The sequence below is a fragment of the Phaenicophaeus curvirostris genome, chromosome 2 (genome assembly GCF_032191515.1).
Source record: "Phaenicophaeus curvirostris isolate KB17595 chromosome 2, BPBGC_Pcur_1.0, whole genome shotgun sequence".
NCBI classification, from domain to species: Eukaryota; Metazoa; Chordata; class Aves; order Cuculiformes; family Cuculidae; genus Phaenicophaeus; species Phaenicophaeus curvirostris.
The window spans coordinates 52,097,410-52,120,641 of record NC_091393.1 but is presented as its reverse complement, the minus strand read 5'-3'; the positions used below and the strand labels follow the sequence as shown (position 1 = coordinate 52,120,641).

The following is a 23,232-nucleotide window of genomic DNA, read 5'->3' as shown; positions in this document are numbered from 1 at the left end:
CCTACTTAACTTCAATGTCCTTAAAGTGTGAGGTTTTTCCTCTTTGAGCACCGTTATTGAACCTCTGTCTTGCTCTAGTGTTAAATTACATGTCCTGGTAGAGGACTTCCTTTGGAATGGGTTGTTTAAAATTCTGTTGGTACTTGGATAAAAAAGTTAACTACTGGAGGTAAACTTCTGATTGTGAGTGAAAAGTAAGGAAGGTCATGCTATAACGGTAAGTAGAGGTAAGCAAGCATTTTCTGTTGCTTAATATGTTTAAAAGAACAAAGATGATTGCATGCCGTCTCACCATTCAAGAGGTAGCCCAAGTTTTTTTTCACAGGCTGTTAGATCTTCAATCTCACATATGTTTCATCCCTTTAGCTACTGCTTACAGAAAAGATTAACATTAGGAAGGAATGCAATGTAGCTTTTATCTTGTTTTATATGTTTCTTAGCAGCTGCAAACAAGGGCATAATTGGCTAGCTCTTCACTGCGCATCAGTGATCACATAGACTTTGCTCAGGAGTGTCCATATTTTTTAATTCCTATTGGAAACCTGGGGACCATAAGTGCCAAATTAACTGAAAATATTTGTGAAAGTACATTCCACTGGGATACCAAAAGAGTATATTTACAGAGCAGAAGGGGAGACTTTGTTCGGTCCTTGAAAGATGTGTCTGAGCACTTTAATTAATCTGTAAATATCGCTACTTAGGAATCCAAATAAATCACATTGTGTGCCTGCCAAATTAGATCTGTTTTTCACGGGAAAGTAGATGAAATATGTGAAACTGACTCACAAAGTTAATGTTTCCTACCAGCAATAACATTCACTTCTATGTTAACATGACTCACTAAGTTCTTCTGCTTTATTTTGTGAGATGGATGGCAGCGGAATGAATTGTACAGTGTTTCTGAGCTGTAGCTCAGCCAAAAATTTGCTGCCAAGAAGATTTAGCAGTGACAAATATATCTTAAGTAAAATGTTAGAAGAGCTGGGTTTGCAGTATTTGGTTTAGGCACTGTGATGTCAGGAAGGGGTACATACATTAGGTAGTATTTTGACACTGTCACCACATAGGTTGTTTAGGTTAACCCGCTGCTGCATTTAGGGGGGCACTCTGAATTCATTTGACTCTGTATATACTTTTGTTCTCACACATCTATGATGTGTAGTTGAAAGGAAAAAGTTTCAAAGGCACAAAGGACAATGAAGTACCCGTTTTCTATTTGTTTTGAACGTTCCCTAATATGTAGTTGTATTTAGAAGAGGGAGAAAGAGTATCTTTGAGACTAAAACTGTGCTTTGGAAAATCTTGATTCTTTTCATTATTCTGCTTTAGACTTCCTCAGAGATTTTCAGCTAGTTGCTTACAATTAGCTCCTCTGTTGTGTTCTGTTCCTAATTTTGAAAGCAAACAAGAGGCAAAAATATCTTGCAAATTGTTATTCAGTGGACTGTAGAGTGTGTGGAATGGAGATGGAGTAGGCTGAGGGAATGTAAGACAGTAGTATGACTCTGTTGGAATGGAGGAAGATAATGGAAAAATACTGGAAAAAAACATTCTTAAAAGGAGAAGACAATTTTGAATTGAAATAGTTAAGAAGGACAAAATATGAATTGAATGTTGTCTCCTTTTCACTGCAGCTCGTAATAGTCAACTCTGATAACTGCAGAGGAAACAATTGCCTTGAGTCATGTAGACAGGTTAAATACAGAAACTGCAGCTTATTGTTGTAGGTTATGATGTACCAGAACTGCCCTTCCTGTTCAGTTTGGATTAAGGCAGTTGGTTTCACAAGAGCCTTTGAAAAAATGGATGCAAGTTTTTTTTGCCTTGTTTCTATGCTAGATATTCTCAATCCTCTGCCCTGCTTTTGCAACCTGATAGAAGGGCATTCAGCACATATTGATGTGAGTAAAACGTTTCTTGGATTTCTTTGACAATGTTCTTTACAGATGGTTGTGGTTATTTATGGCTGTAATGGGGCAAAATAATGATCTTGGTCACAACACATGAACATTTATACCCATCCATCGGAGATCAAAATTTGCTTTGAAAGAATATTTTTTTCTTTAGTACTATAGGTGGGTCTTTTTCATAAATGTGTTGCTGTAGAAAGCATGACCAGTAAGGAACACTTCACTTCTTTCTCTAAAATAATTTCAGAAATTTCTTGAAAAAATTTGAGATTTCATCCCAAGGAAGTGAGGGACGTTTCCACAGGTATGATCATCAGTTGCAATTCTTATGTTCCTAAATCACTTCTATCTATGTATAAAGTTTAGAAAGGCTAATATAAAGCAGGATTGCATATTAAGCTACTTGTAAAAGGGGCTCAGTAAATAGTCTGCAACTGATGTGTTGTTGGGAAAAAGTGAAGTGTAGGGACCAAACCTGAGCATAGATTACATCACAGGAAAAATTGTCCATTATTAGATGTTGCATTTTATTGGCCTTAGTACTAGCCCCATTCATTGCACACTTTGCAGCTCTCTGTTGAGTATAACTTGCTTTCTGCTGCTGTACTGTACATGAAATCAAGGGGAAATTACCATAAGCTTTCCACCCAGTGTACTTCCATTAATTAGTTTTTTTGGTAAAGAACTATTGGGCTCCTGTTTCAAGAAATAAGTCTGGAGTTTGGCCTGTCTGCTGTTCCAGATATGCAGGGAGCTCTTGAGAACAGAGGTCTTCATAGACTGGCTGCAGTGGTAGCACTGGCCGGGCCGCTGACATTAGGGAATTGATTTAGTGTTCATTCTCCCTTTGATCCTGAGGATGCCCTGCCAGCATTTTAAAACTCAGCTTCCTGACTTATTGAGCTTACACTTAAGCTGTGACTCCTCATTTCATGGCTTTAGTATTTTTTTTTTCCCATGTTGATGTTCTGGGTAGAAGCAGCATAAATAACTTGAATACTGTTGAGCTCCTTTCAAAGGTTGCAACCCCAAAATATGCTTCCTGATGCTGCTGCCAGGTGGATTTGGCTGAAGTATCTGATGTATTTTTATGATTGCTGTTAGTCAGTTGGTACTCACGTAAGAACAGTTTCGCAGGAAGTTTAGAAGGAGCAGTGTTTTTAATATAATGACAGAATTGAAACTGGTAGGGAGCTGCTGCTCACTAAAGTGAAAAGTTAAGGCTGCACAAGTTAATGGAATAGTTTCAACTTTTTTAAGGGGAAATGCCTTCTAGCTTTAAGAAATGTCTGGATGTTTCACAGAATCACTAGGTTGGAAAAGACCCACTGGATCATCGAGTCCAACCATTCCTATCAAACACTAAACCATGCCCCTTAGCACCTCATCCACCTGTCCTTTAAACACCTCCAGCAAAGGTGACTCAACCACCTCCCTGGGCAGCCTGTTCCAGGGCTCAATGACCCTTTCCGTGAAAAATTTTTTTCTGATGTCCAGCCTGAACCTCCTCTGGCGGAGCTTGAGGCCATTCCCTCTTGTCCTGTCCCCTGTCACTTGGGAGAAGAGGCCAGCACCCACAGAATCACAGAATAACCAGGTTGGAAGAGACCCACCGGATCACTGAGTCCAACCGTTCCTACCAAACACTAAACCATATCCCTCAGCACCTCGTCCACCCGTGCCTTAAACACCTCCAGGGAAGGTGACTCAACCACCTCCCTGGGCAGCCTGTTCCAGTGCCCAATGACCCTTTCTGTAAAGAATTTTTTCCTAACGTCTAGCCTAAACCTCCCCTGTCGGAGCTTGAGGCCATTCCCTCTTGTCCTGTCCCCTGTCACTTGGGAGAAGAGGCCAGCACCCTCCTCTCTACAACGTCCTTTCAGGTAGTTGTAGAGAGCAATGAGGTCACCCCTCAGCCTCCTCTTCTCCAGGCTAAACAACCCCAGCTCTCTCAGCCGCTCCTCATAAGGCCTGTTCTCCAGCCCTTTCACCAGCTTTGTTGCTCTTCTCTGTACTCTCTCCAGAGCCTCAACATCCTTCTTGTGGTGAGGGGCCCAGAACTGAACACAGTATTCGAGGAGCGGTCTCACCAGTGCCGAGTACAGAGGGAGGATAACCTCCCTGGACCTGCTGGTCACGCCGTTTCTGATACAAGCCAAGATGCCATTGGCCTTCTTGGCCACCTGGGCACACTGCTGGCTCATATTCAGTCGGCTGTCAACCAACACCCCCAGGTCCCTCTCCTCCAGGCAGCTTTCTAGACAGACTTCTCCCAGTCTGTAGCACTGCATAGGGTTGTTGTGCCCCAAGTGCAGGACCCGGCATTTGGCCTTGTTAAACCTCATGCCATTGGACTCTGCCCAGCGGTCCAGCCTGTTCAGATCCCTTTGCAGAGCCTCCCGACCCTCCAGCAGATCGACACTTCCACCCAGCTTAGTGTCATCCGCAAACTTGCTAAGGGTGCATTCGATGCCTTCATCCAGGTCATTGATGAAGACATTGAACAGGGCTGGACCCAGCACTGAGCCCTGGGGAACCCCACTTGTCACTGGCCTCCAGCTGGATTTCACACCATTTACCACCACTCTCTGGGCCCGGCCATCCAACCAGTTTTCCACCCAGGAGAGTGTGCGCCTGTCCAGCCCAGAGGCTGACAGTTTCTCAAGCAGAACGCTGTGAGAAACTGTGTCAAAGGCTTTGCTGAAGTCCAGGAAGACCACATCCACAGCCTTTCCCTCATCCAGTAGCCGGGTCACTTTGTCATAGAAGGCGATCAGGTTAGTCTGGCAAGACCTGCCTTTAGTGAACCCATGTTGACTGGGCCTGATCACCCGGTTCTCTTGCATGTGCTTCATGATAGCACTCAAGATCACCTGTTCCATGACTTTCCCTGGCACTGAGGTCAGACTGACAGGCCTGTAGTTTCCTGGGTCCTCCCTGTGGCCCTTTTTGTAGATGGGCACAACATCAGCCAGCCTCCAGTCCAGTGGGACTTCCCCAGTCTTCCAGGACCGTTGGAAGATGATGGAAAGGGGTTTGGCCAGCACATCCGCCAGCTCCTTCAGTACCCTAGGGTGAATCCCGTCCGGCCCCATAGACTTGTGACTGTCCAGTCGGGCTAGCAAGGCTCTGACCACCTCCTCTTGGATCATGGGAGCCTCATTTTGCTCCTCTAGCTCCTGGGTTTGTACACAGGCGGAACGACCCTCCTTACGACTAAAGACTGAGGCAAAGAAGGCATTAAGTACCTCAGCCTTTTCCTCATCCCCTGTTACTGTTGTCCCTTCTGTGTCCAATAGGGACTGTATGGTCTCCCTAGTCCGCCTTTTATTATTTATATATTTGTAGAAAGATTTTTTGTTATCTTTCACTGACTTGGCCAATCCAATTTCTAGCTGAGCCTTAGCCCTTCTGATTTTTTCCCTACACAATCTCACTTCCCTCCTGTAGTCCACCCAAGAGGCCTGTCCCTTCTTCCAGAGGCCATAAACATTTCTTTTCTTCTTGATATCCCTCAAGATCTCTCTATTCAACCAAGCTGGCTTTCTCCCCTGCCGGCTTTTTTTCCGGACCACGGGGATGGCTTTCTCCTGAGCTGCTAGGACCACCCCTTTGAAGAGCTCCCAGCCCTCCTGGGCTCCCTTGCCCTTGAGTACTGTCTCCCATGAGACTTCACCAACCAGCCTGCTGAAGAGATCAAAGTCAGCCCTCTGGAAATTTAATGTTACCGTCTTGCTAACCACCCTCTTCACTTCACCTAGAACAGAAAATTTTATAATCTCATGGTCGCTTAGTCCTAGGCGTCCACCTACCGCCACATCCCCTACAAGGCCTTCTCTGTTCACCAACAGGAGGTCCAGGAGGGCACCTTCCCTGGTTGGTTCATTCACCAACTGTGCAAGGAAGTTATCTCCCACGCACTCCAGGAACCTCCTAGACTGCTTCCTTTCTGCTGTGTTGTACACCCAGCAGATATCAGGCAGATTGAAGTCTCCCACCAGAACGAGAGGCATCGATCTAGAGATTAACCCCAGCTGTTTATAGAAGAGCTCATCAGCTGCTTCTCCTTGGTTGGGTGGTCTGTAACAGACTCCCATCACAAAATCTACCTTCTGGTGGGCTCCTCTGATTTTGACCCACAGGCACTCAACCTCCTCATCTCCACAATCCATCTCACCCTCCTCTCTACAACCTCCTTCCAGGTAATTGTAGAGAGCAATGAGGTCTCCCCTCAGCCTCCTCTTCTCCAGGCTAAACAACCCCAGTTCCCTCAGCTGCTCCTCGTAAGACTTGTTCTCCAGTCCCTTCACCAGCTTTGTTGCTCTTCTCTGGACTCGTTCCAGAGCCTCAACATCCTTCTTGTGGTGAGGGGCCCAGACATGAACACAGGATTCGAGGAGCGGTCTCACCAGTGCCAAGTACAGGGGGAGAATAACCTTCCTGGACCTACTGGTCACACCGTTTCTGATACAAGCCAAGATGCCATTGGCCTTCTTGGCCACCTGGGCACACTGCTGGCTCATGGTCAGTCAGCTGTCAACCAACACCCCCAGGTCCCTCTCCTCCAGGCAGCTCTCCAGCCAGACTTCTCCTAATCTGTAGCACGGCATAGGGTTGTTGTGCCCCAAGTGCAGGACCCGGCATTTGGCCTTGTTAAACCTCATCCCATTGGTCTCAGCCCAGCGGTCCAGCCTGTTCAGATCCCTTTGCAGAGACTCCCTTCCCTCCAGCAGATCCACACTTAGTGTCGTCTGCAAACTTGCGAAGGGTGCACTCAATGCCTTCATCCAGGTCATTGATAAAAGACATTGAACAGGGCTGGACCCAGCACTGAGCCCTGGGGAGCACCATCTGTAACTGGCCTCCAGCTGGATTTCACACCATTTCCCACCACTCTCTGGGCCTGGCCATCCAACCAGTTTTCCACCCAGGAGGGCGTTGCATGTCCAGTCCAGAGGCTGACGGTTTCTCAAGCAGAATGCTGTGAGAAACTGTGTCAAAGGCTTTACTGAAGTCCAAGAAGATACATCCACAACCTTTCCCTTGTCCAGTAGGCGGGTCACTTCGTCATAGAAGGCAATCAGGTTAGTTTTTCAGGACCTGCCTTTCATGAACCCGTGTTGACTGGGCCTGATCACCCAGTTCTCTTGCATGTGCTTCGTGATAGCACTCAAGATCACCTGCTCCATGACTTTCCCTGGCACTGAGGTCAGACTGACAGGCCTGTAGTTTCCTGGGTTCTCCCTCCGATCCTTCTTGTAGATGGGCACAACGTCAGCCAGCCTCCAGTCCAGTGGAAGAAATTTGATCTTTCAATTTGTTCTGTTTCTTTAAAGTTGTGGTATTGTCACAGTTTGCTCAGCAAAACCGATTTAATTAAAAAAAAAATTATATCCTCTCTTTCTCATGCCATAGCCTCACAAATCCATTTACCATAGGAAATTCCATGTTTTAGTGATAGCAGGATTTTTCTGCTGTTGTTGTTTGTTGGGGTTTTTTTGGAGAGTGGGGTGGGTGTAGTAAACCAGGAATGCAACTTCTTGCATTCTTTTGTGGATAATAGAAATGAATTGTTTAGAAATTAAAAGAATTTTTCAGTAAATTCTTGACAGCAAAAAATGTTATTTTCCTTGCAATGAATAAATAACTTGGTATTTGCAATTTTTAGAAATGGAGAGAGTGGATATTAATTTTGCTTTTTATAAAAATTTCTTGTTCCATAAGCAGCATCCATCCTGATTGAAGCAATTTCTACCTTTAAACTTAAGTGCATTTAGGTAGGGTTATGGTTGATAGAGCAGTTTTCATTTTAAGTATCTCTTTTCGACAGGAAAGATTACAGCACGTTGACATTTACATACCAGAAAAGAAACCACATTAACTTCTTGAAGTTTAAATTTAGAAGTAAATGAACAGATTTTTTTTCTGCTTTAATATAGCTATAATAATAATCATCATACTCTCAGTGACTGTCAAATAAGCAGAAGCATTTTTCCTGTGGCATTCCTGTGGCTGGTAATGGTAGATTACTGCCATATTAAGTACTATTTGGATGTATAATGCTTTTAATTTATTTCTTGAAATAGCATTCCAAATCTGACAAAATGCCTAAGTGGAAGCATGAGTGGATGTAGTGCAGTTATAATTTCCGTTACAAACTTATCCAATGTAGTTATCAATATATTTAAAAACACTGGCAGCCTGGGTTGAGGGGAAACAGTGGAAGAAAAAAGGCTTAGAATTAGGCATAACCTGACTTTGCTGGCAAAGAAAAGAAGACAGGGAAAGCTTTGTTTCACTGTGTATAGCTGTATGCCTTAGGTGTGGGTAGTTTCTTAGACCTTATCGAAGGCATCGTTAAAAGATGAATAGCAGAGTAGGGTTTTGATAACATTAATTTTGCTGTGAGAGGTTCTTAAAGGGTGAAATGCTGATGGGAGCCCTACCTCGGCTCAGGACCCCGTGGCTATATCTGTGCTGTGAATAAAAATGGGACTGGACATAGTTTTGAATGCTGTCGATTAGGATATTGTGATTAGCTTGATCCCTGTGCCAAGAGCAGCATGCACATTTGGCAGGGACCTTCCTCCCCCCTGACAGTGCAGTGACAGCCTAGAGCTGATACCCAAGAACACTGTCCAAATACCACCTGGAATGAATGACATATAGGGGGATGGGGCTTGGGACTTGTTTCCCAAGGCAGAGTCAGAGGGGTTTGTATTAAGCTGGGGTTGTGGTGTTTGCAAGGTTTCTGCATTCTGCCTTTTTGGTAAAGTATCCTGAGTGATTTAAGCAAATCAGAGAGGTTAGAGTTCTTCTGAAGACCACCTCAGCTCACAGAGTAGTTTAGGAGGACAAAGCGGCAAAGCAGGCTAGCTTCATTGTAGCTTAAATCTATTTATCTCTTTAGTTACTTTTTCTCCAATTTTCTAGTCTTTACCTATGAACTCCTTTGCCGGTATGCCTCTGTTCAAAGGCATCATGAAAAATATGTGAAGGATAAAGGCTGCTCAATAATTTGGAGTGCTGTAAAGAGACTTATTCTGTGTACATAGAATGGTTTGGGTTGGAAGAAACCTCTAAAAATCATCTAGTCCAACCGCTCCACTGTGGGCGGAGACATCAGATCAGGTTGCTCAAAGCCCCATCCATCCTGACCTTGAACACCTCCAGGTATGGGGCATCCACAGCTTCTCTGGACAATCTATTCCAGTGTCCTGTAGCTCACTCTCATTGTGAAAAATTTCTTTGTTACATCCAATCTAAACCTACACTCTTTCAGTTAAAACCCATTGCCCCTTGCCCTGTCACTGCAGGCCCTGGTAGAAAAGGGTCTCCCTTTCTCATAAGCCCCCTATACATATTGGAAGGTTGCAATAGGGTTTCCCCAGAGCCATCTCTTCTTCTCTAAGCTGAACAACCCCAGCTCTCTCATATGGGGCATAGTGGCAGGAAAGAGTATCGCAATGATGATCAGTATTAATGATGACCTCAGGAACAATGCAGTAGCTTCTTGGCTGTGATTACTGTTTTTGAGCTCATTAGATAGTGATTTGGGGAGCAGAGATTCTGGACCTTTGCCTGTGTACTTATATTTCCCGTTTTGGGGATGAGTGATTGAGTGGAAGAGGTAATAAAAAGAGGCCAGAGTCCCTGCTAAGTCATAGCAAGTTTTTAGGTGAGGCAAAACTGCATAGTTTTGATTGGCTTTTTTCTTCTTTATTTCTACTTGTTTTTTTCCTTGAACTAAAGAATTGCTTTGTTTAGATCTAGTTACTTTCTGCTCATTACAAGCTACTCAAAGGATAGAACCAGAGATAAAAAGTCCACTATTATTAAGTTTTTGTTCTTTTTGGCTAACTTAATGTTGACATTCTTAATCAATCTCTTCTGAACCTTCTAGGAAATTTTAAGGTCACTTAAGGTCAAAATGCTTGTATTCTTTTTCTCAGCCTGGACAGCTCTCCAGGTCTGTCACTACAAGTTTTCTATCCCTGAAGCTGATTGATAGAAACACTATTAATATATGTCTTACTGTACGTTGCATACAGTTTCTTATGAATGAAATTTACTTTGAATTTTGCATGATTTCAGTGAAGTCACAGAAGCTAGTAGCAATTTTGAGAGATAGCTGACTCCTAACTCCTTCTGGAGGCTGCAAGACAGTATTTAGTCAGGTATGAACTGCCAGTGGTAGCCGATGTATCTCGTACTCTGAGTCCTTTATAATTATGCACATACATATAGAGAGGAATAAATTGTCAGGTCTCATGTATTTCTAACCCTTTACTACGATGTCATCTACAAAAGTATAGAAGACATTCTTCTCTAAAAACATTTAAGAAGAAGAATACAGAATACCCTTGGTAAAGAAAGAAATGTGATGAACACAGCTTTTTAGTAAATACCACCTACACTGGCCTTTATGCAAAACTGAAGTCAGCAGAACAGCATGAGTAAGATCTAATCTCCCACCTCAGCCTGCCATTCCAGTCCCATGTGCCTACGCAAGTATTCAGGCCCTGCTGCAAACCACCCTCAACTCGAGTTTCTGTAGCCAACCTGCAATCTGGAAGTGAGGACACCCCTGGTGGTATTTCAGAAAAAAAAAAAATAGTTGTTGCATGAGAGTTGGTCTCCATTTTTGAACAGTGGGCTACCCTGAGGGGTTGAAGAGTGGTCCTACACAGTGTTCCCTTTTGCTGTCTGAAACCAGACTGCCCCAGATTGTCGCTGTGCCCTTAGCTAATTAGCTTGCTCTTGGCAGCTCAGCTGTTGTTTCTGCTATGATAGAGCAATAAATCCTGGCTCACTTCCACCTTTTCTTACTAGCTGGAGTGAATGGGATGACTTTGTCTCCATTAGATGCCGATTGAAGTGAATCGAACAGTTTCTTCCTAGCAAAACCAGTGTTTTCAGAACAATTGTTCAACTGTTTCTTAATTAGTCATTTCAGAGAGAATGAGCGTAGGTTGAAATCCTGCTGTGTACAAGAGATTTGATTACAGTGGTGTTCTCAAGCTTCAGAATTCATCTTTTAGTTTTGGGGCCTTGAAATTCTGCTGCTTCACAATTTCACACTTTGCTTCACAGCCATGAGAGCTGGAATTGTGTTTTAGTGATAACTGAGATTGTTGTCTAATCATGTACACTCCTTTGTGACATAAAAAGCAAAATATCAAGAATTTGGTATACTGAAACTTTCAGAACAGCTTAACACACCCAGCTTCATTTGACGCCAGTAAGAAATTGGAATGCTTCATATCTTTGAAATTCAAAAGTCAATTGAAAAATACATAGAGAAAAATAGACTTCATCACATAAATGACCAGCCTTTTACCTTTCCCTTCGATCAAATCCAATGAAAACTGTGTTCTCTAGGGTGGTGACATTTGATTTTTTGAGTGGTGTCCCAAAACCAAACTCTTTGCACATCATATAAACTAAATGGGAAAACACATTCTAATTCAGCAAAGGATGGGAATCTATAACCATTGTGGAACACTATGGGATTGCACTCAGTTACCTGCAGTCAAAAGAAATTCAGAAAGGTAAATGAACATAGGTGGTGGCTTGTCGTTTGCATTTTTTTTCTTCTGAAGCAAAGATACTGGCCTCTGCTGGAGCCTTGTCGGCATTGCATATGATGGGACTGATGTGAAATGTCATAGTCTGTGTCCACCTATAACCCTTTGTAACTATCTATCACCTTCTAGGTGACACGCGGCTGCACTTTCTGGTCCTGGTGACAGGCTGTACGTCGGTGGGAAAAATCCTGGACGCTGAAGTTTACAAAATTACTGCAACAGATTTCTGTCCTCTTCAGGAAGAAACCAAGGAAGAGGAGCGTGTTACTGCCTTGAAGAAAATACTGAACTCTGGGATGTTCTATTTCTCCTGGCCTAATGCAGGCTCAGACTTTGACCTGACTGTGTGGGCTCAGAAGCAGGGTGATAACCACTATGAATCTGGTAACTCATTCTTCTGGTTAGTACTGCACATTGTACCAAAGTCTTCTATCATCTCCACTTGTATCTTATTAGTCAAATATTCTGAGAGGGAAATGAGCATATGCATTTCAGGTGCACTTCCTTTATTTCATTGTTATGTCCTTTTACAGGGCATGAGGCCATAGAGAATTCATTGTAAACCTGAGTTAAACAAGTATCTTCTGTTCAGTTAAAATTAATCCGATAGTGAAATGCAATTCTGATAACTGGGCATTTTGTGTTTTTTCAGAAGGAAACACAAGATGTATTGCACATACTACAGAGACATATCTCTGTGTCATGAGTAGTTTTCCCTGCAGTTCTTTTTTATAATTTACTTTAAAAGTTGCCTAATGGAAACTTCCACTTGAACTTTTCATAAATCCTATCATCTGTGAAGAAGTATTTTCTCTTCTTAAAAGTGTGTTTACACCCTGGTTTTTTAATGTTTCAATAATGTGCCCTAGTTTTTATTTTGAAAACATCAATATTAATATGTTTGCAGCTCAGTGTAAATGTACGCTGCACAGAAGGAAACTCTTGTGATACTCTGCTCTGTATTCCTTGCTTTCTTGTGCTTATAAAGCAAATAAAAAGTATTTCTTGTTGTGGTAAGTATTGGCTGAATGGAAAGGAAAACACACAGATGCTGGGCTTTGTCTCCCCTAGGTGGGTTCACCATTGATGTAATTCAGTTTGTTTGTTTTACAAGTTCTGGCAGAATGCTTGAATCTCTGTGCTGTCATTTTTTCCTCTTTAAAGAAAAAGATAGTCAGTCACACAGAAAGCATAGATGTACTGGAAATAAACGAGAGTTATATGGCAGAGGTGCAAAATAATTGGTGGAGTCAAATGTGAGCGTACTGCTGCAATGTGTAGTAGATCTGGTCACCCAAAGTAGCCGAATATTAAATAATCAAAAAAGTTAATAATGGATGTTAAATAAACACGAGAGAGCTATTCATTCAGGCTAAATAATCTTTCCAGCTATGATGTGATCTTGACCAGTAAGATCTGGTGGTTTAGTTTAACTCAGAAGAGAGGCATATAAAACTTGCTTTCAACTCAAAAAGCTCTCCAAGCATGTCAAATTGGACACATTGCACAAGTGAGCTGGTTCCAATGATGAAAATCCTAAAGTGGCAGTCTCCCTTAATGAAGAAACAACCTTTAAAGCAACTTGTTTTACCTATACTGTCTTTTGAAACTTTTCGTCTTGGAAGATAAATATATGTACTTTCCTTCTATGCTGCTCCTAGCTAATCTAGAAGTAGCCTTGGAAGAGGTTCAGTTCTCCTGTATCTTGTAGAACAGGGATTAATAGCGACAACATCACATTTAGGGCAAAAAGACGTTCCAGAGAAAGTTTATCTTGAGGCAATTATGTGATATGGGAAATTTCAGACCAAATAATAAGATTCTTAAGAAAATTAAACAATGCAATAAATAGTTACATGATGAAAAGTATCAGATAGTCTTAGTTATAAGCAATACAAACAGCCTGTTAAATGAGCTGCAACAACAACAAAATTGTATTTCTACTGGAATTTGTCTGAGTGAGGACTTCCTCTGTGAACAGAGCTGTGAGAAGGAGGTAGAGGAGATACCAAAATTTGGTTTAGAGCTGCTTTTTCCATTACGTATTTAGTTTAAAATGTAGTAATGACTTGCACTTATTTCAGAGAAATGCTCTTCTCTAGAAGAACAATTCATCAGCAGGATTGCTAGATGTAATAACTCTAATACGGATCTGCTGTTGAGCAAATAGTGGTCATAAAAGCAGTTTTCTTGGCCCTTATCTATTACTAAAGGCACACTTTGAAAACTGAAATGAGGAAAGCTATCATAACTGAAGAGACTGGCATCACTGTTAACCAGGCATGATAGATTTCTTGGGTTGGTCATCTTAAAATAAATGGAAAGTTAAACCAGACATTCCTTTTAATTTTAGTAGCACTTTTTGCAACATTTCCATTCCTTTATAGGTCTAGTTTGTGCTTGAAAAAATTTTCCTGAAAATACTGGTTGGTTTTAAAATGGCTCTTCATCCAGTAGTGAATGCTAAGATCTGGGCAGTACTATTCAAGAAGTAATTAGCTTGACAGCACTGTAATTTATTAAAAAAGATTATGAAGTATAAATGTATTTCTGGAGCTGAAAGAGGTGACATTTGCCTCCGAATTTATAAGACAGAAGTACACCTTGGTGGTAGCTGTGCTATTAAAATTTGCGATGTTCTGCTCACTGTAGTAGTTCACAAGGGTTTCTTTCTGATATTTTATGATTTTGGATGAACTAAAGGTGAAACAGCAAAAGGGTCACAAAACACTAATTGCTTAAGTTAATGATTGTTGTGGGGTGGAACCAATGCTTGCCTGTCTTATTTTATTTAGTAACATATCTGCATGTTGCTGAATCTTTCAGGAACCAACTATTACATGTGCCCTTCAAACACTACCAGGTGAACTGCTCTGACTGGTTGCTGAAGGTGATCTGTGGTGTAGTGGACATTCGCACTGTTTATGCTTCCCACAAGAAGGCGAAAGCCTGCCTCATCTCTCGCATCAGCTGTGAGCGAGCTAGTGCCCGGTTTCATGTTCGAGGGGTCAATGATGATGGACATGTGTCTAACTTCGTTGAGACCGAGCAGGTAAGATGTATCCAATAGCTTTGAATAATTCAATCCGCTTAAGTTTAATTGGGGCAGAGTTTCCAATGAGAATTAAAGGAGTTTAGAAAGTGGGTTTTTTTCCCCAGAATATTTAAAATATTATTGCATGACAGATCTACTTGTTCTTGCCCATTAAACATTCCTTTGTGATCTGTTATTTTTTCTGTACTTCTGACTTTTCCATGCATGCCATTTTCACAAATACTTCTGATTTTTTTTCCTGAATGTGGAAGTCCAGCCATTTGAGATTGTAGTGAAATATAGATGTGAGGTTTTAAGCCATTCAGAGATCTCTGTGTGTTAATTCATGCAAAATCACCACATGTAACAGTAAGTTTCTCAACTGCATGAAACTTGCTTAGAATTATCAGTCATGAGGCCCATGTATTAAACAAAAGAATGTTTTCGAATCTGTTCCTGAGTAAATGTCACACTTTCATACATTCTGCATACATTCTCAGTTACATTTTTTCTAAAATTCATCATGTTTCCCATGCTATAGAATGCTGGAGAAGAACTAGTTTGAAAGATTTTCTGTAAAGTGCTAGTCTCTACGCTTCATTTCTCTTTCATTCATTTTAAATACCTCTGTTAGTCTACACCACTAGGTTTGCTGGGCAAGACATTGAAAGTCTCTTGCACCACAAGGGCATAGCTATGTCTGTAGTGATGTAAAAAAAAATTGGTTAGGGATGCTGAGGGTGATTTTCAGCAAAGATTAGGGCTGAAATTTGCTTTTGGCTATGAGGAAGTCACTTAGAATCATATAAAATCTTATGATCATAAATATTTGTATTTCAAGTTATTCATGTTGGCCTTATTGGATTGAGGCCATCACTTCTTTGTATAGGAAGTTTTTCAGGTATAAAATTAGGGTGATTGTTAACTTTCTGCCTTACAGGACTTTTGCAGACCAGTGAGAACGAACATTTATAGAACGTAATTAGTATATGCTGTGCTATGATGATGGTGAACTCTCAGCACTCAAATACAACATTCTAGTTAAGAGGAAGCTGACCAGCAAAGGAGCGGTGTTCACTGAGAGTCAGAATAATCTTTGACTAGTAAAGGAAACAGAATAACACCATCTTCTCAGACTTCAGGCAAACTCCAATGCAACTCATGTTGGAAGAGACTGCTTTATATTCCCCTTTGCTTTGTGGGGGATTCTCTCCAGTGAAAAGTAATATGACGCAGTTTGTATACATATGTGCCAAAAACCTTTTTTCCAGTTCATGCTGAGACAAAATATATGGGTGAAGTGCCTTCAGCAGGCTCCCTTGATTGATGCAGCCAAACAAAATAACAGTGTCATTTGGTTTTATTACACATGGTTTAACTTACTACCTTGAAAGTGAATAAAAAGCAGTGGACCCTGAAGAATCTGAAATATTCTGTTCCGGCTGATATGAGTGCTTTGTTATTCAAGTATGATCACCTTTTCCTCTTTGAATGGAAGTAGTAATTACTAGCAGTCAGAACCATCATACAGAAATAGATGTCAGTATAAGCAGAATAGATAAATGGCTGGTAACAGTTATTGACAAAGGACAAGGATCTGCTCCTAAAATTTATTTGTTTTCAATGTCTTCTGAGCAGATCCACAAAACTGTATATGTAGCATAGATTGTTTATATCTGTATGTACGTTTCTATATATGTAGGTGCACATACAGTGGAAGTAGATTGCTTAAGTGATGCTCAGTAGAGGAAGCTGGTGAGACATCGCTACTTAATGCAGTGGGTGGAGTGTAGAGATACTTAAACTAGCTGTTTCGTTACTTGTTCCAAAAGAGTTATAGCTGTGTCATTGTAGGACAGTGCCTGAATGCTGAGGGTGGCATCCTTGCTTAAAAGTGCCCTTATTTTAGCACTAGTATTTCCTCGTGGCATTGTGTGAGCGTACCGGTTCATACTCAGTACTGTATTTTCTGTTATCCCACTTCACGAGGTAGGCGTACCTTCAGACACTTGTTTGTCCCAAATCCAGCAATGTGTGGGAGCTTTCAAGATTTCCTCTGAGATGTTGCCCTGAGGGTACAAGTTTAACCTCTTCACCTGATTCTGCCTTAAGGACTCATGTAGATCTACCTTAGACTTGACAGTGCTGCATTGCTCAGCAGAAGGCCAGGATGAGTTGCAGACTGACGTTCTTCAGCCTGTCAGTGATGTTTGATCCCCAAGATAAACTCAAAGCATCCACAAGGTTACACATATGACTTTCTGCCCAGTGGCCAGAGTTCTCACTGGGGATGTGGATGTCTCTTTGCTCATGTCCTTCCTTTTCCCGCTTTGCCTGCATTTTCAGTAGGCTGGCCTGGCAGCTTTCCACTTAGTGTTTGGGTTTCCACAAATTCTGCTTGTTGAATGCCAGACTCTTCCCCTGCAGTCCTTGGGTCTGTAATGTCAGCCTATGAATTCTCAGCTAATAATTCTCTTTTGTACCTCTGCTCCAAATAAACTGATAGTCAAGTTCTGCAGCATCTGCATCTTTCTAGAAAGTCTGTCAGTGCATTGTGGGATGCAGATAGGTCTGGTTTCCAAAAACTGGAATTCACCCTTGGAACTTGGGAACAGAAGAAGGGACATATGCCACTTTAAGTGATAACTTGGTGCTGTCTGCTATTTTAGTTGAGTGCATCTCATGAGCATTAGCACAAAGTACATTACTCAGGATTTGAAGACTGTTCTCTTCCTGAAATGCAGAGGAAAGAAAACGTTAGAAAGAGTTGTCAGCTTTCTTTCAGATCAGTCTCACATTTGTGGCACTGCACTTAGCATTTGTTTAATTATGGGAAATGCTTCTCCTGTCCCGGTCACTAGTTGGGTCAGAAGTAACTATTTAATTATATTCCTGGAGAACATTGTGTTGCAAATGATTAGTATGAAAAATAAGATGGCTTTTGCATCCTAGCACAAAACCTGAGGATTGGCTCCTGGTGAGTGACAAAACAGTACTTGGTTGCTAATGCTTCCTTTAGCTGGGGCTGGGTCAGGGTCAGGCTTCTCACGGGAACTGCTGAGCTTTTGTTCCTGTTCAGCCAGGGGCTGCCGTGCAGTGGGAGGACTGAAGGCTTTTGAGTGTTTCGAAACTGCGCAAGCAAAAGCACAAGAGTGAAATGCTTATAGGGTAAAAGGCTTGAGTAGGTGGAAAAGTATAGCAAGGATTTGCAGTTTTAAAGGACTGTGTGGTTTTGTTTAGTGTTTATTTTTAAGGGAGAAAAGAAGGTTGTTATTAGCGTTTATCACCATTAGCAACATTACCAAATTGTGTGTCCTAAGGAAATGAAGTTGGGCTAACCACTGGGATGCCTGAGATCCAGTTTAAGCTGGCATGCACTTACCATTAGGAAGGAAGAGTCCTAGAATAAACTCTCTCCTACTTTCATAGTAGACTACTGACTAATCGCCTATGAGGTAATATCTTGGCTGAATAACATTTTGTTTCCATTTGCTGCAGCCTGTACAGTATAATGCCATGTTGGCTGTGTGCTTTCATGGATAAATAGCACCCTAGAATTCTGAAAAGCTGGGACTTTTCCTCCCCCTTTACAGGAATTACTTCTAACATTTTTCTGTTTTTAGACAAGGGAAAAACAATTAGTCTTATCTCCAGGCAGCTCTTTTATGCGTAGATGGTATGCTTTTGTCTCCCACTGAGTTAGGCTTGTGGCATTTTAGCTCTGTAATGAGTCATTTTTTTGTGGGCTCACTTAAGTGCTGTGACTCACAGTATTTGAGAAGAAGGGGGAAAAAGTTAAAGATCTCACTTCACTTTTGCTTTTCCAAAAAAAAAGCTACTAGTAGATATTTCAGATATTTGATCAATTGGCTTACATCTTTAGAAAGAAAAAAGAAGAAACTAAAAATGGTAGGAAACAACTAAGGAAAACCAAAACATGACAGGAAGAGAAAAGAGGGCTTTTTTAAAAATCTCTCAACATGTACTTCCAGATTTGCTGCCAGTACTTTGTAATGGGACGGCAGCCCTTTCTACTTGCGGCATTGCAGTTCATCCTCAAATAGTTTTAAAATCACACTCTGTTCTCCAGTAATAGCTTAAATGTTTTCCTTCACCCTCTCTTCCTCCCCTACTAATCCCCTGAAGTTGAAACTGTATCACATTCTTCTAATTCTTTTCTGCTGATAACTTGAGAAACAAGCATGCTTTCTTCACTTAGTTTGTGTGCCTGTCACTGTTCACATTGCAGCTCCGCCCCTGTTATCCTCCAAAGAGTTGTGCTAAACATTTAATATCTTAGTCGGTAAGATATTGTAGGGAACAGCTCTAATTTACCAAAGGCAAATTAATGGTTTCAGTTGTTTTCCTCTTGATTGAACTGTTCAATAAAGAAAATGGAAACCTTGACAAGGCATTAAAAGGAAATGTTGTGGATTTGGATTATTTTTCCCTTTCTTCCAGTTTAAGAAAAATGTCAGGCCTGGATTAAGAAAAATGATCCCTATTTCACAACAGCTCCTAGACCATGTTGGATAGCTTTCCAGGAGAAGGATGGATGCAATCATGTGGCTAATTTATTTTCTGGATCAAATTTTAGTATGGCCCCAGGCAGGGCAAAGGGGATTATTTTGGCAAGTGTATCTTTGGATCCTGTGGTCTGAGTTAAAGAGACTCACAGAGAGGTATGCTTAGGCCATCTGTTACCCATGCTCTTTGTGGGTTGTGTGGCAGAGCTGGGGATCCCAGAACAAACTACGTGAGCATCCATTTCATCATGGACTGTCTCTGTGCCCCTTGAGTCTGTAATGAATTCTGCCATTTGAAGTTGTGACTGGCTAATTAATTCCTTCCAATGAAGCTGAGCGATGGAAATTAGTGAATAAATTATTCCATATGATGAACAAGAGCAACATACTGGTATTGGAACACCAGCTGATTGAAGTAGATGTTTACTTCTTGCTCAGAAGTGGTACTGATTTGCTTCTTGCACAGAAGCTTGCTAGCAGTACCTGTGCATGACGCTTGTGTTACCAGGAAAGGTCTGGTCCTATGCAACACAAGAGAAAGACTGCAAAACATCTTCTTGAACTGTCAGCACTATCGCCCTTGGTCATATCTTCAGGGAAAGAGACCACAAAAAGAGTCTAAGACAGCAGAAGTCAAAAGAAAAACATGGCAAATTCTAACACTGTCAGAGGACAGGCACTCTATTACCAAGGCAAAGAGGTCTTCCACATGAGTTAAGTATCCGGTTGTTGTTGTGTTGTCTGATGGGAGATTGCAAGAAACCTGTCTGAAAATCAATACGGCTACCTGTGTTGGATTGTTCTATGGGCCAGAGCCTTTGAGATTAATGAAGTAGCCCTTTAGTGTTTTGAGGGTTGGTTGGGAATGAACATTCATTCTGGGGAAAGTAAGCAACAGCTTGCTCCATTTTGGATCTGAGACAAAAGACAAAACTCTCTGATAGTTTTATGAAGCACAAAGTCAAAGACTTAGCAGTATGTATAAACCCTAATGACAGACTGTTGTCCAAAATGTAACTGGTTGTTGATGAACTATAAATGTAAAACTCTTGTGATCTTCTTGGATGTATTTCTTGACCGTGAGTTAAGGAAAATGGGGAAAGGAAAATTCTGGAAATGAAGTGCTTTTTAAGAAAGAATAGTTTCTTTTCCTAGAGAACTGGTCATCTTTTGTGTGGTGCCTTAGAGTGAGAGAAATGGATCTGCTAGAAGACAAGATAATAAAGTCAAAACTAGAATGACAGATATATGCTTGCAGAAAACATAATGTGAACAGGAAATTATCAAGACTTGGAAGAATATCAGAAAAGATTCTGTACTTAACCATGCATAAATGCTGAAATTGCATAAGCAATGAAGCTGGAATCTTTATTTATGAGTGAAATTTTAACCTGGATATATTATCAGTGCTTCTTTAAGGTTTTAACAAATGTGGTTTCGTATAGTGTGTACGGATGTTAAGATCATGTCCATTACAGAACTGGAAAGTCTTCTTAGTCTCAATCTTGCAACCTTCTTGCTTAAGACAGCTGCTGGTAGGAAGGCTGTTGCTGCTGTTATTGCAATGTTAAGGTCGTATATAGTAGAAGTCAATGTCAAGATCAGCAGTCATGTTCTGTGGAGTGAAAAATTAAAGATGGTGCATGTTGTTGCTGAAATTCGGGGAAGATTTGCACAGTTGTAATGCTTAATGAAATGGTTGCTGTCTGTTTAGGAAGGAAAAACTGGCAGAAAAGGGTGTTGCTCTCCCATTCATTGAAAAATGCTAGATCTTTTTCCAAGTCATTGGCAGCTTTTGAGAAAATAATTTTGAATTCAACTGGGTCATGAAAATGAGGCAAGAGGATTGTGAAAGACCACAGAATTGCTTCAGAGAACAGAATGATGAGCCTTGTAAGGGAAAATAAAAAGAATATATGCTAATGTGATGAATGTTCTCTGAGTGACTGTGTTGGAGAGACCATGCTACTGGTTCAAAAACATCTGGATTTCTAAAAGCTACATGGCAATGTGTAAAAATGTCAGTTTCTTTAAAATGTGCTGTCATCACAGGGGAGTTCTGTATTAGACCTCATCCTGACAGAGGATGTTCCCATCCCATCAGGATGTGGGCATCCTGTTTAGATCACAGGAATGATCCCCAAATAGTTTGAATTTTTTGTTGTTGAGGTTTACAAATGGACAGCTTAATAGAGCAGAAAACAGTTACAAGAGGTAATTGATAAAAACTAGTGAACAGAAAATGTGAGTGATAGTAGTAACAAACATCTACTAAGTGTTATGATGTTGAATCACTACTAAGTGGAAATACGAGCATCTGTTAATGCAGAAAGGCAGAAATGTTTGGTCATTTTTTTTCTTCTGTTTGGCATAAAGAAGGCAGGTTATACATTTGTGGTCTGTAACTGTGGGGAAATACTTTCAATTTAAGCTGTGGCACAGAAACATGTTCAACTGCAGGTATTAAAATTAGAATTATTATTATCTTTTAATTAGCGGGTCTATAGAATTTGCAGCTGGGGCTTTTACAAGAGCTGGCTAAAGAGATACTTGAGCTGGTGATTTTTCAGTTATTTATGGAAATGGGATGTTCTAAAAGATTGTAAAGAAAACTGATTCTCTGTAGCAAGCTGTTTGTGTGGCCAGCTTGCAGTTCATATGAAACTGTCTATAATCGTCATCATTAGACGTTTCATTTCAATCATCACTATGGTGATGATTTGTGTCAAAGTTTGAAGTGAGCCAATCCTGACTCTTTTTTTTGCACAGATTCACGACCATCATTTAGTGTGAGTCAGGATAATGCTGGGGCTGCCAGATGAGCTACACAAATTTGTTTTACCCTAGAACTGGCTTCTCTGTGTCCATGACTGTGAGCGAAAAGATGATTCAATGTTTAGAAGTCACTGACTCATCTTGGTACAACCTGTCTTGATGAGGATGTGATAAAGAGGAAGAAGGTGGGCCTGCTCACTCCTTCTGTAGTCCAGCTCTTCTAAGCACATACATGCCAAGAGAGGTGCATCAGTGTGTTGCCATGGTAATTAGCTCCTGCACTCAGATGCTGGCAATGTTGAGAAAACTTTACTGCTAGAGTGTGTTTTAGAGCACATTATTCAAGCTGTGAGGCAGACCTCACAAGGAAGCTTCTCTGAGCAACCCTCTCTCTTGCAGAGGTTGTGCTAGGATGAGATGCAACAGAGAAGAGTTCTTAATTCATTGGTGTGAGGCTGAAAATATTTGAAACATACAGTTTTGCTCTACCTCTGGGCTAGCCATCATTCCAACACTGACACTGTGTCCTTGACAAAGCCACATAAGTCTTTCATCTTAGTGAAATGGAGATAGTTGTAACTGCTGTGCAAAAATACTGTAAAGGTTATTAGATAATACTGGTGACAGAATATTTAAATACCTGCCTCTCTGGTGTAGCTATACTTACTCTTTTTGCATGTGTATCTCTAAAAATTGTACATTGGTAATGATTATAAAGATGAGAGGTCATGGTAAGTGAAGGCATTTCCCCTGAGCCACCCAGCTGGCATATCTAGTGGCAAATCCAAAAGCACAAACCATGTTAAAGCTGTAGAGTAACCCATTTTCATGTTCTTTTCTATTTTGGGAGCTACTAACCAGCTGGCAGCAGTTGTGCTAAATGATATGATGTGGTTAGAGACACAGCTACCTGGATGACCTGGATACGATTCCTCTGAAGGGCTGCAGAAGACTCATTGTCATGCATGAGATAACGAAGATGTGTATCATGTGTATCATGTATCCCCCATGGAAAACAGCCAGGATTCCACTGCTAAGTATAGGCCAGGGGAATGAGCCAGGCTTTGCACAGTTGCTCTGTGGTTATACTGAATCTGATCATAGTGCCTTTTGTGCTAACTTAACATAGAAGATAACACTTTGCTTGGGGGCTGGTGGAGGGGTAAGGCAAAGGGGGAAATCAGTCTTTGTACTTCACATAGATTTGACTCAAAATCAGTGTGTCTGCAGTGATCATAAGAACAAATATTAAGGGAGAATTTGAGGTCTGGTTAGGGAAGGAAATGGGAAGTTTGGAGCGTCTTGCTATAAGCCTTCTGGAAAAGCAGTATACATGCTGTTTGCTGTATTTTGGAGTGGGAGTGGCAAGGCTGCTGGTTTCACTGAGATTTATTTGGACA

The 23,232-nt window shown here is 41.2% G+C and overlaps 1 protein-coding gene across 3 annotated transcripts in view; it reads left to right on the top strand.

The window, feature by feature from the left end:
• The window catches only part of SYNJ2 (synaptojanin 2), a 74,823-nt gene that overhangs the window by 12,864 nt on the left and 38,727 nt on the right, over positions 1 to 23,232 (top strand). For 2 of the 3 annotated variants that reach the window (XM_069852056.1, XM_069852055.1), the window contains exons 3-4: positions 11,737 to 11,897; positions 14,324 to 14,549. In XM_069852056.1, the coding sequence (XP_069708157.1) occupies positions 11,794 to 11,897; positions 14,324 to 14,549 (330 nt within the window). In that variant the 5' untranslated portion in view covers positions 11,737 to 11,793. Of the gene's footprint in view, positions 1 to 11,626; positions 11,898 to 14,323; positions 14,550 to 23,232 lie in introns of all 3 variants that reach the window. The other variant, XM_069852054.1, reaches the window with a different exon arrangement.